The sequence below is a fragment of the Thalassophryne amazonica genome, chromosome 2, assembly GCF_902500255.1.
Source record: "Thalassophryne amazonica chromosome 2, fThaAma1.1, whole genome shotgun sequence".
Taxonomy (NCBI): Eukaryota; Metazoa; Chordata; class Actinopteri; order Batrachoidiformes; family Batrachoididae; genus Thalassophryne; species Thalassophryne amazonica.
The window spans coordinates 37802426-37820274 of record NC_047104.1 but is presented as its reverse complement, the minus strand read 5'-3'; the positions used below and the strand labels follow the sequence as shown (position 1 = coordinate 37820274).

Genomic DNA, 17849 nt, shown 5'->3' with positions numbered 1-17849 from the left:
TTTTGATTAATTAATAAGCTGGAATGGAAGATTGCTGCTAATCCTCCGCCCCGGCCCGTGCTACGAGCGTTCTGACAGTTAGTGTGACTCGGGGGTGTTGACTCATTTAAACTAACATATTCATCCTGCTGTAACCAGCACAGTCCAAGAAGGCTAAATGGTTGTTTCTGGCATCCTCACGTGTGAACTTGATATTGGAGTCCACCGAGTTGATGCTCAGTAAAGGCCTCCACTTCCTGTTGCTTGATTTTAACCCATGTGTCATTGACATATCTGAACCAGTGACTGGGAGAGATGCCTGTGAACGATGTCAAGGCTCTCTTCTCCACTTGCTCCATGTACAGATTGGCCACAATGGGGGATACCGGAGACCCCATCGCACAACCATGGATCTGCCTGTAGTAATTCCCCCTAAACAGGAAATACGTGGTGTTAAGATAGATCTCCAAGAGTTGGCAGATGTGGTCTAGTGTGAGTTTGGTCCTTTCAAGTAGAGACACATTCTCCAGCAGCCTCTGCCTCACAGCTGAGACGGCCTCAGCAGTGGGGATGCATTGTTCACCTGCATCCCCACTACCAGAGCAAGAATTTTAGCTGAGAAAGCTTCTGCAATTTGAAGCGAAACGTCCTCGTGTCAAGCAACCCAGTCCAGTTGAAGATTCAAGCTTCTCTACAACCCCACGAAAACCATCCCAACCATGAACCCTGGGGGGTGGAAACATCATACTCTGTGGGTGCTCTTCTGCAAAGGGGAGAGGACGACTGCACCGTATTGAAGGGAGGATGGATGGGGTCATGTATTGCGAGATTTTGGCAAACAACTTCCTTCCCTCAGTAAGAGCAATGAAGATGGGTCATGGCTGGGTCTTAAGCATGACAATGACCTCCAACACACAGCCAGGGCAACTAAGGAGGGGCTCCATAAGAAGCATTTCAAGGTTCTGGAGTGGGCTGGCCAGTCTCCAGACCTGAACTCAATAGAAAATCTTTGGAGGGAGCTGAAACTCCAAACCTGAAAGATTTGGAAAAGATCTGTATAGAGGAGTGGACCAAAATCCTTGTTGCAGTGTGTGAAAACTTGGTCAAGAACTACAGGAAACGTCTGACCTCTGTAATGGCAGATAAATGTTTCTGTACCAATTGTTAAGCTTTGTTTTTCTAAGGGGTCAAATACTTATTTTATGCAATAAAATACAAAGTAATTATTTAAAAATCATACAATGTGATTTCCTGGATTTTTTTTTTTAGATTGTGTCTCTCACATTTGAAGTGTACCTACGATAAAAAAAATTACAGACCTCTCCATTCTTAGTAGGTGGGAAAACCTGCAAAACTGACAGGGGGTCAAATGCTTATTGTCCCTACTGTATACCATGTCTGTATGTATATATATATGTATTTATATGTAAATGAAAACAATATGTTCTGCTTGGCGATTACAGTAATGATAGCATAATGAAAAACATGAAACTGTGAGGAATAATATACATCTACATATATATGCATGTGGTGTGGGTGGAGATTCTTATAATTCCTGTTCTCTGTTAACAGACAATTAATAAATGTTGCTGTGTAACTTTCCACATATTTGTACATGATTTTTCATTTCCTGACACAAGAGGGGGCTTTTCATATCGTTTATTATTATCAATTATGAATACTTATTAGTGTGCAACTTTTGTTCTTGCCAAGTTGTGAATTCTAGTTCAGTGATTTTATATCTCCTATCATTCAAAATTTCAAGTAGCTACCAACTGTGGGTCACGAAAAGTAAAAACTACACAAAATATAAACGCAACACTTTTGGTTTTGCTCCCATTTTGTATGAGATGAACTCAAAGATCTAAAACTTTTTCCACATACACAATATCACCATTTCCCTCAAATATTGTTCACAAACCAGTTGAAATCTGTGATAGTGAGCACTTCTCCTTTGCTGAGATAATCCATCCCGCCTCACAGGTGTGCCATATCAAGATGCTGATTAGACACCATGATTAGTGCACAGGTGTGCCTTAGACTGCCCACAATAAAAGGCCACTCTGAAAGGTGCAGTTTTATCACACAGCACAATGCCACAGATGTCGCAAGGTTTGAGAGAGCATGCAATTGGCATGCTGACAGCAGGAATGTCAACCAGAGCTGTTGCTCGTGTATTGAATGTTCATGTCTCTACCATAAGCCGTCTCCAAAGTCGTTTCAGAGAATTTGGCAGTACATCCAACCAGCCTCACAACCGCAGACCACGTGTAACCACACCAGCCCAGGACCTCCACATCCAGCATGTTCACCTCCAAGATCGTCTGAGACCAGCCACTCGGACAGCTGCTGGAACAATTGGTTTGCATAACCAAAGACATTTTGCACAAACTGTCAGAAACCGTCTCAGGAAAGCTCATCTGCATGCTCGTCGTCCTCATCGGAGTCTCGACCTGACTCCAGTTCGTCGTCGTAACCGACTTGAGTGGGCAAATGCTCACATTCGCTGGTGTTTGGCACGTTGGAGAGGTGTTCTCTTCACAGATGATGCAAAGGAGATGTGTTGCACTGCATGAGGCAAATGGTGGTCACACCAGATACTGACTGGTATCCCCCCCCCCAGTAAAACAAAACTGCACCTTTCAGAGTGGCCTTTTATTGTGGGCAGTCTAAGGCACACCTGTGCACTAATCATGGTGTCTAATCAGCATCTTGATATGGCACACCTGTGAGGTGGGATGGATTATCTCAGCAAAGGAGAAGTGCTCACTATCACAGATTTCAACTGGTTTGTGAACAATATTTGAGGGAAATGGTGATATTGTGTATGTGGAAAAAGTTTTAGATCTTTGAGTTCATCTCATACAAAATGGGAGCAAAACCAAAAGTGTTGCGTTTATATTTTTGTTGAGTATAGAAGGATTTCCATTGCTTGGCACACAGTCTAACCCTCTCATTTGTTCTGTCCCTGCAGTGTAGCACCTCCTGGTGGTCTCACCATTGTGGCATGTCAGGCCCCAGCCGGTGGTTACACACTTCATGCCTCCGGGAAAGTTGCCAGTGTTCTCAGCCATACACACCGGAGAAACGTGCATGGTCATCTCAGCAGGGCTAGACAGCTTGATGAGCACAATGTCGTAGTTCACGTTGTAGGGGTTGTATTTTGGGTGTATTCGGACCTTTGGGGACACTTTATATGTTAAGGACACTGAGAAAGTGAATGAACTTAAAGGAGAAGTTTGACATTTTTGAACCCAGGCTCTATTAAATGTTTGGAGGGTCATCTTTTCACTTGGAACAAAAATGAATTTAATTGGTACATTCTTGGCACATGAGACTTATACTATGATGCAACTAATATACAGAAAAATCATGTATTATTAATAATATTAATAATCATTATTGTAACCATAATTTAATTTCCCAGGAATTAAAGCACTAAACAAAATATACTCAATACATACATACTAGGCATGTGAATCTCATCACTGACAATTGGATACGCACCTCGATACACTACCAGTGATACAATACATATAGCGATACATGACGATATGATGCGATTCTCCCCTGTTCCTGATTCAATGCAAACTGATTCTTTATTGATTCCCTTATCAATACATCTTGTGATTTTTCTGTGTACAAAAATAGGCTTTACAGGTTTTCAATTTCAACATTTTATTGAGTCTTAAAGTGTAGGCAACACGTAATGCCATGTTTTCAAGAATATTTAAGACTAAAATTAAACAACAGTTTGAAATTTATCCTTTCCTGGTGTGCAGTTCTTGAAGAAATAAATATTCAGATTTTGAACTGCGCGCCACTAAAAAACCAGGAACTTCCCGGTGTGCCGACAATGGACAAGAAGAAGGAGGATCCACATCAGCTCTTGTATACGAGGTCTGTTAGAAAACTATCCGACCTTTTTATTTTTTTAAGAAACTATATGGATTTGAATCATGTGCACTTGCATCAGCCAAGCTTGAACCTTCGTGCACATGCATGAGTTTTTTCACGCCTGTCGGTTGTGTCATTCACCTGTGGGCAGGCTTTGAGTGAGCACTGGTCCACCCCCTGCATCGGATTTCATTGTCAGGAAAATGGCTGAGCGATTGGAGCAGCGCTGAATCAAATTTTTCCAGAAACTGTGAGAGACAGCCAGGTGGAAACCATTCGGAAGATTCAGACGGCTTTCGGTGAAGATACTCTGGGCGTCACACAGATTAAGGATCATTACAACCAGATTAAAGACGGCCCACAGCGACGCAGGGTGCGTCGCGCTCCGAGCGGATCGACAGGCTGAAATGACCAGATCATTTCCAAAGTGAAGGCTGTGTTGATCCGGGATGTCGTCTGACTACCAGAGAAATTGTGGAAGAGGTGTACATCAGCACGTTTGCGGCACATTCCACTGTTACAGGAGATTTTGTAATGAAAGACAGGACGGAGCCGCTCATGGCACACAACAAAAAGCACGTCCGTGTTGGAAGTCTCACAGGACAAGTTGTGACATGCCTAGCTGTTACACAATTTCTCGGATACTCACTCGACTGAAAAGCCACCGAAAGCCGTCTGAATCTTCCGAATGGTTTCCAACACCGATGTGCTTTTTGTTGTGCGCCATGAGCGGCTCCGTCCTGACGCACGAATTCCTCCGCACGACTTACATTACAAAATCTCCTGTAACAGTGGAATGTGCCGCAAAAGTGCTGATGTACACCTCTTCCACAATTTCTCTGGTAGTCAGACAACGTCCCAGATCAACACAGCCTTCACTTTGGAAATGATCTGGTTGTTTCAGCTTGTCGATGGCCGCTCGGAGCGCGGCGCACCCTGCGCCGCTGTGGGCCATCTTTAATCCAGTTGTAATGATCCTTAATCTGTGTGATGCCCAGAGTATCTTCACCAAAAGCCATCTGAATCTTCCGAATGATTTCCACCTTGCTGTCTCTCACAGTTTCTGGAAAAATTTGATTCAGCGCTGCTCCAATCGCTCAGCCATTTCCTTGACAATGAAAATCCGATGCAGGGGTGGACCAGTGCTCACTCAAAGCCTGCCCACAAGCGAATGACGCAACCGACAGGCGTGAAAAAACTCACGCATGCGCACAAAGGTTCAAGCTTGGCTGATGCAAGTGCACATGATTCAAATCCATATAGTTTTTTTTTTTTAAATAAAAAGGTTGGATAGTTTTCTAACATATCTCGTATATACTACATAAACCATCTGTGTTGGAAACAAAGTTACACACTGGAGAAAATATAAAAATTTCATCTGATTTTCTGTAAATAACTATCTGCTATTTATAAGCTTCCTGATTCAATTACATTTGGATTTTTCAGTATTAGTTGCAAATCTGTAATTTTATTAATGGTATAAACCATTTCACCAACAGAATGCTATTTTAAGGTGTGGACCACTGGGTGGCTTTTTAACAACTTGTTTTTACTTGCTATAGTGTCAAGTTAACCCAGTGATGCTCTCCTGGATCCTGGTCAGATTTTTCACCATATATCTATTATATCATAATATTAGATAGTGTTCTAGACAAATGTATGCCTCACATTCAGAAAGATGATATTGTTCTCAACATTTTGATACACAGCACATGTGCATGATACAAAAAGAAATTTCCTTAAAGGGGGATTTCTGAAGGTATGGTAAAATCAAGAAAATACCCTTAGGGCTCGAAGCCTTAACAAAGTGGTGAGGCCAGTCAAGTATCAGTTTGTAGACATGTCACTTCACTGTTATATACAGAATTCTCAGCTTTAAAACACTGTTTGCAAACATTCTGGCCAGTGAAAACTAGACCGAACCAGAAGAAACTTGAGTTGGAAAATGTGGGACAGACTGACCTTGCTCACTCTCAGGGCCTGGATGCTCTCGCTGTTGGAGGAGTGGTTGTGCTCACCCAGGATCACACGATGGTACGTCCTACAGTAATCACAATGAAACGCTTTAGTCCAAGTAGATCAGTGCAAACTGAATTATCTTGAAACAGGATCTGTTCTTTTTTACATAGATGTCCAATTAACTTCACACAATGGTATGTCCTGCAATAATCACCATGAAACACTCCAGTCCACATAATACCTATACATCAGAGCAAACTGAATGAATGTGAAGCTGGATGGAATCATTTTCATGTAGAAGTCCAGTTAAAAGCTCCATCAGTTTAATTCCCATAAATACTTTTTTCTCACATTGTACAGCAACTGTGACGAAATTATGAAGTTTTTATGATAAAAACAAGGGCAATTAGAGATTTCTGACGTCTGCCAATCCAGATCACCTCCAAAATTCAGTGGAGTCTTCCATGCCCTAATATGTATCTGTGGTGCAAATTTGTTGAAAATTCGCAAAGTAGTTTTGACGTAATCCTTAAAATCCTATAAAGTGAAATATTGAGTTAAAATCTGGATCTGGATCACCTCTAAAATTCAGTGGAGTCTTCCATGCCCTAATATCTATCTGTGGTACAAATTCCATCAAAATCTGTGCAGCAGTGTTGACGTGATCCTTCAAAGCCTATATAAAGTGAAACTTGATCCGGATCACCTCCAAAATTTAATGGAGTCAATGGATAATGTTTCACTTTATATAAACTTTGAGGGATTACTTTTAGCAGGATTACGGCACTATGGTGCTAGTGCAGTTTATGTGGCAGGGAGGGAAATTCCTCCAGTTGAGACTGTAGCCTGTTTCCGTAGACGTGTCCATAAAATCATAGCGGGATATGCTTTGCAAACTTAATACCCATTACTACATTGGATGACTTTGAAATTGAGGATGACCCGCTGGCTGTTCCAGCAATATCATATATTTTGTGTCTGCTACCTACAAGCCATGTGGAATGTCTCAAACGTAAACCTACTTCCAGGCATCTTATATATGCTACTCTGGAACCACCCCTAAATCCAAACAGTTCAACTGTCAATCCCACTGAGGTCCTTTGTCTGGGTCTCATTAACATAAGATCACTGTCCTCAAAATCATTGTTGATTGATGATCTAATTAAAGATCATCACTTAGATATGATTGGGTTATGTGAAACCTGGCTTAAACATACAACTGTCCTCCCCTTAAATAACTCCAGCCGACCGCATACACATTTAGTCACATCGCTCATGATGCGAAGCAAGGCGGGGGTGTTGCTATTATTTATAAATCTAGGTTAAGCTTATTAGCTGTTGGGGGTCACAAATATGATTCATTTGAAAATCTGATTCTCTGCTCTGCACACAATGCTATGTATTGCCAAGGTCAGAAGAATAAAAATCATCTGTGTTACTTTGTCACTAGTATTGACACAGTGCCTCTTTCATCAGTGGTCTCTGACCATTTACTTCTTAGGTTTACAGTTTCACTGCCGTGTTTAGTGGAACAACAACCTTGTTTATCACTGCGGTGATGCATCAACTCATTAACTACAACTGAACTTGAAGCTAGACTGCCTGATATCTTAGCTTCACATTTGGAAAATGCCCAATCAGTCGACAGTCTTGTGGATAGTTTAAACTCAGCGCTCAAAACTACACTTGACATTACTGTGCAACCTATATTAAAACCACGCTTCCAAAACACAGTCACTTTGGTTCAGTGATTACTTGCATGACCTCAAGCATAAGGCTAGAGGTCTAGAATTGAAATGGCATAGTTCAAAATTAGAAGTATTCCACCTCACATGGTGTGATGTTATCTTAGACTATAAGCATGCACTACTGGCTACAAAGTGGACCTATTACTCTGATTTGATCAACAAAAACAAGCATAACTCAAAGTTTTTGTTCAACACGGTGGCAAGACCTATTCATGGTCAACCACCTGTAAGTCGCTCTCCTTTTACAGCACAAGATTTCTTGGATTACTTCGAGAAGAAAATAGATGACATTAGGTTAAACATATCCCAGCATGCCTTAACCCAGCCACTACACCCTTCTATTGATGTAGGTGCCATCACTGATGTATTACCTAGATTTACAGAATATGATAGTCTCTCACTAGGCATGCTGACGAAGCCCGTAACATCTACAAAAAGCCCAACCTGCTTATTTGATCCCACACCAACAAAACTATTTAAGGATCTGTGGCCCACTCTTGGCCAACTGTGCTGGAAATGATTAATCTCTCATTAACCTCTGGATCTGTTCTGAAATGTTTCAAATCTGCAATGATTAAACCATAACTTAAGAAATCTAATCTTGACCCTAGTATATTGAAAAACTATCATTTTGCTCTAAAAGTCTGGAAAAAGTGGTTTCACAGCAGCTCACGGACCATCTTACTGAGAATAATCTCTTTGAGCCACTGCAGTCTGCTTTTAGAAAATATCATTCCACAGAGACAGCTCTCACTAAAGTGGGGAATGATCTTCTGCTTGCAATGGATTCAGACATCACTACAGTTCTGGTGCTGTTAGATCTTAGTGATGCATTTGATACCGTGGATCATCATATTCTACTCGATAGGCTGGAGAATCATTTTAGTATTACTGGGAGTGCCCTTGCATGTTTGACATCATACCTGACCAGTTGTTCTCACTGTGTTTTGTACAATATCACTACCTCTAACCTTAGTGACATGAAATTTGGGGTTCCAAACCCCCTGCTTTTCTTCTTTTATATAGCACACCTTGGGCACATATTGCAGCATTTTGGGAATACATTTCATTGCTATGCTGATGATACTCAGTCATACATGCCGATAACTGCTGGTAATCTCATCCACATAAAATCCTTAGAAGATTGCCTTGCATCAGTGAAAAGCGGAATGTCTAGCAATTTCCTACTTTTAAACTCTGAAATGATGGTTCTTGGTCCAGTGAAACATCGGCATCAATTTGACCAGCTAACGCTTAGCCTAGGTTTGTGTGTTATACATCACACTGACAAAGTGAGGAACCTTGCGGTAATTTTTGATCCTACGTTGTCCTATGTTGACCTCCACATTAGAGATATTACGAGGACTGCTTTCTTCCACCTGCGAAATATAGCAATGATTTGTTCCATCCTGTCTATGGCTGATGCTGAGACCCTGATTCATGCGTTTGTTTCTTCTAGATTGGACTACTGCAATGTTCTATTTTCTGGTTTACCGCAGTCCAGCATTATGGGTCTCCAATTGGTTCAAAATGCTGCTGCCAGACATTACACCCATTTTGTCATCTCTTCACTGGCTTCCTGTCCCTGTGAGATCAGATTTTAAGGTTCTGCTACTAACCTCTAAAATTGTTCACAGACTGGCACCTCCCTACATCGCTGACCTACTTAAACCCTACATACCGGCCCAGGCTCTGCGTGCTCAGGGTGCAGGACTACTTTCTGTTCCTAGGGTGAACAAAAAGACTGTGGGTCACAGAGCTTTCTCTTATCATGCACATGCTTTGTGGAATGATCTCCCTGCATCGATAAAACAGTCAGATTCTGTCGAGACTCAATATTTCTTCTATTTTCTTGTTGCTTAATGCTGATAAATTATACTGTATTTGTTGTCTTTCTGATGCCTGATTCTGTTTTTCCCTGTGTTTGAGGTGCGGCTCCATCCAAAGATGGTTGTGGTGTCTACTTCTGCAACCCTCCCATCCTGTGCACCGCCAAAATTTCCTGTATATTTGTTTTGTAAATTGTTTGGTCAATTGTGTTGGTCGCATGGCCCAAGCAGAGGGTTGCCATTTGAGTCTGGTCTGCTTGAGGTTTCTCCCTCAAATCATCAGAGGGAGTTTTTCCTTACCACTGTTGCCTGTGTGTTTGCTCTGGGGGTTGGTAAGGTTAGACTTTACTTGTGTGAAGCACCTTGAGGCAACTTCATTGTGATTTTGTGCTACATAAATGAAATAAATAAAAAAAAAATAAAGGGGGAAATGAGAAGATGCAGATTTTTATTTTATTTTACATATTGAGAATAAAGTTGAACTGGTACAAAAAACTGAAATACCATTTTGACAATATAGCGACAATAAAATTGACATTTCAAGATTTTATGTCAAACTTTGGAGAATAAATCAAAGCATTTGTGAGCATGGGCCATTTTACATTCTACTATCTAGGGCCTCTAAGATTGCATGTGGCACGCTCAAGTTGTTGCTTCCGCAGGCGCAGGGCCTTTCAGCTAGCGCATGCTGCGCCATGAATGCCGCAAGTGGACGCGGAAAATGGGGAGTTCTGGCTGAATATGTCTCACTGTCATACTTAAACTTCAAAATATACAGTCAAAAATTAATCTTGATGCAAAAAACCAAAACAAAAACAAAACAAAACTGTGAGGATTTTCTTTAGAAAACTGCTGTTTATAAATTAGCGTTTCTGATTCTCATTTGACACACATATCTGCACTCTGTCATCTTCCGTATTTTGGACTGATGCCTTGTTTCTGTTGGACGCATGAAGCTACATCACAGTGCACAACAATGAAAGTTAGATTGCGTTGAACTTTGACCGTCGTGAGATTGAGGTCAAGCGGCGCTGCACGCTCCTGATCGAGCATCGCGCAAGCTCTGCATTTGCACAACACAGTATTTCCGTGATGCTTCTCATTGAAAATAATGGGTTTTAGGGTGATGCGTGCGGTGTTTGCACACTCGGCATGAAAGGCCTTTTATTATAAATATAAGGACTGTGAAGAGATTGTGGCTGTTCAGAAGGACAAACGAGACAAACTTGGAGGAGTTGGTCCCATTTGTGCAAATTGAAACCATGATTAATGGACAGATGGTATCGATGTTTCCCCACAGTAAAACAACTGACCAAGTTGCTTGATCCTGTAGGTCTGGAAGTCAGGTGGGTGTGATACTGCCAAAACAAATAAACAAAACAAATTAATCTGATTTATTTTTTGTTTTATCTGGTAATACCAAAAGTACAACATCGTTCTCAACATTTCAGTTTTTCCTTGAAATACACAAATATTGTCAGGACGTGTGGCAGCCCGGCACCAGGAGCAGCTGGACCCACAATACAGACTCCCAGACTAGGCTTAGGTGTGGAGGAAATCATGGTCTTTATTCCAGGCTCAGGTATGGTACACATGTAATCAGTCAGCCAGGCAGAGTTACAAGCAGGGTCAGACTGTGACGCAGTAATGGACAGGCAGGCTTCTGTGGCACGAGCAAGCATGGACATCCGGGGAGAGGCAAGAGGCATAGTTGAGGAGAACAGTGCAGTAGTTCGATACACAGCTTGACTAAAACAGGACTGATAAACGGACGCTGGAAAGTGTACAGAGACAACAATCTGGCAGGGAAGTGAAGGACTGTGAGGTTAAAATACAGGTGGGCTAATCAGGATGTGATATGAGGAACAGGTGGTGTTAATGAGGTGCACGTGAGGAGAAGGATCTAGAAAGGGGGTGTGGCTTCTGGACAAAGAGTATGGATGGGCAAGATTGTGAGGAGGGGAGTGCACAAACTGGAGTGATGTAATAGACAAAGACACGTGAGCTGGTCCCAAGAGTGTGAGTGAAAGAAATGAGGCAGGTTCAGTGAACACAATCAAATATGAGTGAGGGACGAAGACATGATGGGAGGTGCAGGGGTGTGGAGTGGAAACAAATGGCATAAAACAGAACAGAGCTAAAACAGAAGTCAAGGGGAGAATATAATACAACAACAAACCGGGCATGAACATGAGAACTGAAAGAAAATAAACACCAAGACAAAACTAAAGTGGACTAAGAAAACAACGTGGCTAAACAAACTAAAAATAAAATAGAGACTGTAATTAACAAAACCTGACACTAAAGCACAACAGATAACAAATGAGAAGAATAAAATGGACAATGGCTAAAGTATAAAAGTTGCAAAGAAACAAAGTGGCAAAGCAAAATAGAACATATAATAAACACATGATGAAAATAAACAACTAATAAATCAAAGCGGTTACAGAAGATGCATCAAAGAAAGGGGCAAAAAAGGGATCAAAGCCTAGATCATGGACAAATCAGGCATGACACTCACTTTTTTGCTTTAATACTAACACTGTGTTGTATTAGTGTGTAATGTGTTATATTAACAAAATATAATCCCTCAAGTAACCTATTACACCATTCCTAATTTACCACCATTACCAGTCTTTTATAGCCAATTTCCGATAAAACTCCCTGACCCATGTTCAGCTCCCACAGTAAGCATCCTCCCTCACTGGGCTGCGACTGTCAGAGAATGGCTGGAGACATGAATTACGGACAGAACATGCAAATGAATGACATATTTGCAGTTGGTATCTCACTGAAGTGGTACCACTGACATGAAATGGTACAAATGACATGTCAGGGCATGTCAACCAAATGTCAGCTGTACTTCGCATGGACTTGGCGGCGAAGATGTCCACATATATATCACGTGAATGCCATTCAAATGCCATGTGACACTCTCACAATGTAGCCTTTGCAGCTGCAAAGGTCTGCTAATTTGGATGCAAATGCCATGCAGCACTGTCACGGATGTTTAATGTCACATGTGGCTGAAATGATGACACATTTGTGCACAAAGTGTTCAGCTGGTATTATCCTACTGTTATCCATGAGGCTGTGGAAATTCCCCTGACTGTACCCAGTAAGGAACAGTCCTGTAAATAATACAAATAAATAAATAAAATAAGATAAATAAAAAATAATTACAATCTAGTGGCTCTACGGAGGAAAAAAATACAACAGGAAGAAAACTGTGAACAGGGCATTCACCCACTTGCAGAATGATTTCCAGCAAGATGAAATGTAATGACCAGTGGCTCATGCCCTCGAAGAGGTCCACACACAGATCACGTGTGATGGCCAGCTGCAGGATGAAGTATGTAATGTCCATACCATCTAAGAACTCCTGGTTGCCACTGTCATGCACAGATTGTGCACAATTACCAGACGCATGATGAAATGTGTAATGTCCAGGTGGCAAGAGATCCTGGCTACATGCCACCATCATGCATGGATTGCACATGATCGCTAGCCACATGATGAAATATGTAATGTCCAGCAGGGAAGAGCTCCTGGCTGCCACCATCATGCATGGATTCTGCATGATCACTAGCCACAGGATGAAATATGTAATGTAAGCAGGGAAGAGCTCCTGGCTGCATGAATCATGCGCAACTTCCTCCTATGGACAGATGTCCTATGTTCTTGGGAATGACTGATATTCATCCACTACTGTGCTGAAGCATACCTCTGTGTGTGGGCTCCTGCTGTCCCAGCTGGCGCAGACAGCTGTGTCCAGTCAACTGACCATGCATGCACGCAGGTCGGCAGTTGAACTGTGGCTGCTGGACTTGACCTTGAAGTGCTATCTCTCTCCCATCATCTCCACTATTTTGGTGTGCACCCAAGGCAGTTTCTGTGTGTCTCCCATCTGGAATGTCAGAGCCTCATTTTTTTTTGTCTCCAGTCACACACAATATAGTTTCATCTATTGTCAACCCCTCACAAAGTCCTCTCTTGATTTTTGCACTTTCTAAATTGCGGGTATGACATTCAGAGGGCTTCCCCACATCTGCGATGACTCCGGGTGTCTGGGACTGTGTGGCAAGGACCCTCCAGACATGGTGTGTGTGACACAGTGTGACGCCCTGCAAATCAAGTGAGGGAAGAGTGACACCCAGGGAACATCACATGAAATGAAATGATATCCCTCGCTTGCCCTTTACGTGCTGTCGTAGCCCAGTGAGATAGGACCCGAAGTTACCAAAACCATGCAACAGACTAAAGATAGAAAATTTTGTCTCCCTTTAGTACATTCCTCAGGCCAATATTTGTCTTGTGCTGGTGGGTTGTGACTGTTTGAAACCAAACATGAAAATTATACATTCTTAGTTGGTGCTAATGGGGTGGTGGCCAAGTGGTGAATGCGCTTGGTTTCAGTGCAGAAGGTTCCGGGTTCAAATCCCATCCCTGCCACATTTCACCATGTAATGTGGAGTTGCGTCAGTAAGGGCATCTGGCGTAAAACCTGTGCCAATTCAACATGCAGATCCACCTTGGATTTGCTGTGGCGACCACGAGTGCAACAAGGGAGCAGCCGAAGGGACTTACTTTACTAGTTGGTGTTAATGTTGCACTAGTGTCTCCTGGTGGCCTCACCTGACATTGCAGTGAGCAGCCGTCACCACCCAGTTTTCACTGATCAGAGAACCGGTGCAGAACTGGAAGCCGCTAGATTCCTGACAACAAACAAACATAATCATAAACAGACACAAACACAACCAGAAATAAACCCCGACAACCATAAAATGCAACACACACACACACACACACACACACACACACACACACACACACACACACACACACACACACACACACACACACACACACACACACACACACACACACACACACACACACAACAGAACAGAACCCCCCAGCATTAACCAGTGTTAATGAAACACTGGTTCTGTTTCATTCCTCCTGACCACCAAAGGGCAGTGCTTAGCACCTGGTTTATCCCATGATTATCACAGAGGTTGAAATCTTATACCAGCAAACTCGCTTTAGTGAGCGTGACCTGGGTGATGTCAGTAAGGATATACAAGACCCAGCGTTCTGTTCTTTCTACATCTCTTACATGAGAGCAGATGATCGGAATATTTGAGATCACTTGCCTTGTTGGAGCGTCGCAAACATTTTGGTTGGAGAAACGCATATGCGTCCTCCAGAGGCTACGAGTAAACATTGGTGACTTAACTTGTTACCGCTAACGTTTTAGGGCTTCCTCCTGCACTTTCACCCGCTTCTACAGAGTGAATGTAGCTGCTCCTCACCCTGTGACGACAGCTGTATTATCAGCCTCTTCGAACTGCAACTGAGATTCGGTAAGTGCTGATTGCTCGTGACTTTGTTTGGAGGTCATTCAGGTGCTAAAGGCCCAGTCACACGGCACTTAACGAAGAGCAACAAAGCCCTGACGAAACAAGAAATCTGGACTTTTGTTGACTTTCGTTGGCATCGTTTAACCTTCGAGCACCTTCATTGCTGTAGCTGGAGCTTTGTCAGGATTTTTAAACTGTTGAAAAATTTGAACAAAAGGCAACCTCAATTCATCTGTGTTTCGTTTTGCTGTCGTTCTTGACATTTTTTAATCGTTTGTTTAGTTTTGTAATGTATTGTTTAATTTGACTTCGTTGGAGCAGCTGAATGTTTTCACACAGTGCAGAAGCCAGTTTGTGAGCGCTGAGGCTACTGCTGCATTCTTGTACCATTGGAAATTACAGAGCAAACTCAGCCTGCTTGCTTGGATTTTTTTTTTTTATCTGGGTGGGGAGTCAGGTTCAATGGGCTCAGACACCTTATATACGAAACAATTCATCTTTCGTGTGGATACAGTTCATTATTTTGCCACAAGCAACTGCTGAATTTGAAACAACAAAAAAGTTGTGTATTTTGCGATGGTATCTGAATGCAGCGGTAGCAAGAGCAGCAGCTCCTGCGTGCGCTTTTTATTTTTTATGAAATACAACAATATGAGTGTAGGAATGACAATCGAGCCCTTATGTACATGTGGCAAGGGATAGATAATTTAAAAAAAATTATGTAAAGAGCTGTTCTGGAAGGCAGAATTCACGTTGTGGATTAGCTGCAGCTGGTTGAAATAACCGCACATGTGAGTCAATGCCCGCGTTCACACGCACTGATTAATTTACTGCTCTGATATATTCAATCATCTTTACACTTATATTTATTCCCTGTTTTGACAGTTTTCAGTTATAAATCAATATATGGCTTAGTAACGTAATACAGTGATACAGCAGTGACCACAGCACACCAGAGGTTTTTTTTTTTTTAATTGGAGCAAGACGGAGCGCGCAGTGTGTCAACAGACAGTGTGGATTCTGATGATGAAGGAGATGATCCCTCTTTTGTTCTGGACGAGGAACCAGAGCAGGTGGTCCACCGACGTGCACACAGATCTCCACAGCTTCTGTTTGCAGTTTCTCCAGGACTCAGGTGCTATGAGCTCTGTCCCAGCGCCAAGTCCTGGAACTCAGAGATGCAGACACACACTGCTCCAGCTGTGGCTCCAGGCATATTTCATTAAAGCATCGAGATCGTGAGCTTCGGTTTTGTTAAGTTCCTCTTTCGTCCCTTTTACGCTCTTGCTTCGCAGACTGTTTGGTGATAAAAGCTCTTTCGTCCACCTTTTCTCAACGAATTGTGACTTTTTTTACTTTTTCCCCTTCGTTCAGGAATCGTCGTGTGCTGTGTGACTGGGCCATAAGCACCGCCCTCTAGCAATCAGGAGGAATGAAATAGAACGAGAGTTACACATGTAACTATGGTTCTATGAATTCTGGATGACCGCCAGAGTTGATTGTCACTCTGAGTCTAGTCCATAGATTCTGAAAGAACAAAATGCTGTGGAACACAGTCATATATTGTTACCGACACCACTCAAGTCTTGCTCACTAAGGTGACTTTGTTGGTATGAGACCCGACGTCTGTGCATGCCCGCGTGGGATAATCCAGGTGCTTAGCACTACCCTCTGGCAGTCATCCAGAATTCATAGAACCGTAGTTACATACCTAACTCTCGATTTATGGAGACGTGTTCACCCCAATAAGGCCCAAACATCCGCACAAAATGTCAAGATTATTTTAGATTTTCTTCTGTTCTTCACAGTATATGAATGTGGACAAATTTAGGGTATCTCAGATGTCCCAAAGCTCTCTGTTTTTGGAACAAGACTCCAAATTTGATGCCTGTAGCTGCTTCAAAACTCTGCAAATTACTTTAGTCTTAAATTGTTTAGTGATAAGGTTAGGGTTAGAATATGCACTTAATTTTTGTGAAATGCATAAAAGATTGGAAAGTTGAACAATATTTTGCTTCTTGACCATGGCTTTGTGCACTTGTGGATGCGTTGCGCAGTAGCAGAATTCTGATAGGGTTTGATTACCTCTGCCAAGGAGGCTATGTTTTTGGTCACGTCCGTTTGTTTGTTGGTTGGTTGGTTGGTTTGTTAGCAGGATTACTCAAAAAATCCTCAATCAATGAAATGAAATTTTTACCATGGGTGTATCTTGGCCTACCTTAGAAGTCATTAAATTTTGGTAATGATCCGGAACACGATTTGGATCCAGTAATTTTTTTTAAGGATTCTTTATCATTCAACATTTTTGCATCTAACTTCATGAAGACGGGTCACAAAGGCTGAACAAAAATTAAGTTACGACACAACAATAATTTTGCATTTGTTTCTCCTCATTGAAAAAACTTATTAGAAAATAAAAAAAAACTTGTGTAGTTCATGCAGTTTCTCTTTATAAATACATTTGCTGAAGATCTAAGGCTTTAACCCTCCTCTCTCGTATACGACGGCTGAGACCAAGCTTTACTAAATTATAAATAACTTTTTAATGATATGAGATAGAAACTTACTTTTTTGCTGAAAAGTTAACTCCACAGACTTTTGAGCCACTGTCCACCATCTTTGTACTCCTCATAAAAGCTGTGTGATGACGTGAGCAATGTGAGTGTCCAATCGGAATTGGTTCACCGTCACACGGTTTTCCAAAATCCAATCGTAGGGCAGATTCACCTCATGTGACACACCAAAGATTGTTTTTAGGAGTGATGTGTTACTAGTTTATTATAGTTGATATAGTATATTATAGTTTAATATAGTATTATATTATAGTTATTATAGTTTATTATTATAGTTATTATTATTATAAATGTGTGTGGAAAATTAATTCCACTTTACTTTTTCCTTTCTTATTTCTGATTGTAAACCTTTATTACACTTATAAAACACAGCTATAGCATCAGGGCCCCTGCTAAGGTTTTGGAGGCCCTAAGCATAACTGGTCAGGGAGCCCCCCCCACCCCCCCATACAAGAACCCCCCCCCCACACACACACACACACAAACACACATAGTGGCAAA

At 41.9% G+C, this 17849-nt stretch overlaps 1 protein-coding gene across 1 annotated transcript in view; it reads right to left on the bottom strand.

The window, feature by feature from the left end:
• Window positions 1–17849, bottom strand: part of LOC117502033 (chymotrypsin A-like) — a 51504-nt gene that overhangs the window by 26731 nt on the left and 6924 nt on the right. Inside the window, exons 3-5 of the mRNA XM_034161016.1 lie at window positions 14048–14127; window positions 5839–5917; window positions 2978–3158 (exon numbers count right to left, since the gene is read on the bottom strand). Of these exons, the coding sequence (XP_034016907.1) occupies window positions 2978–3158; window positions 5839–5917; window positions 14048–14127 (340 nt within the window). The remainder of the gene's footprint in view (window positions 1–2977; window positions 3159–5838; window positions 5918–14047; window positions 14128–17849) is intronic.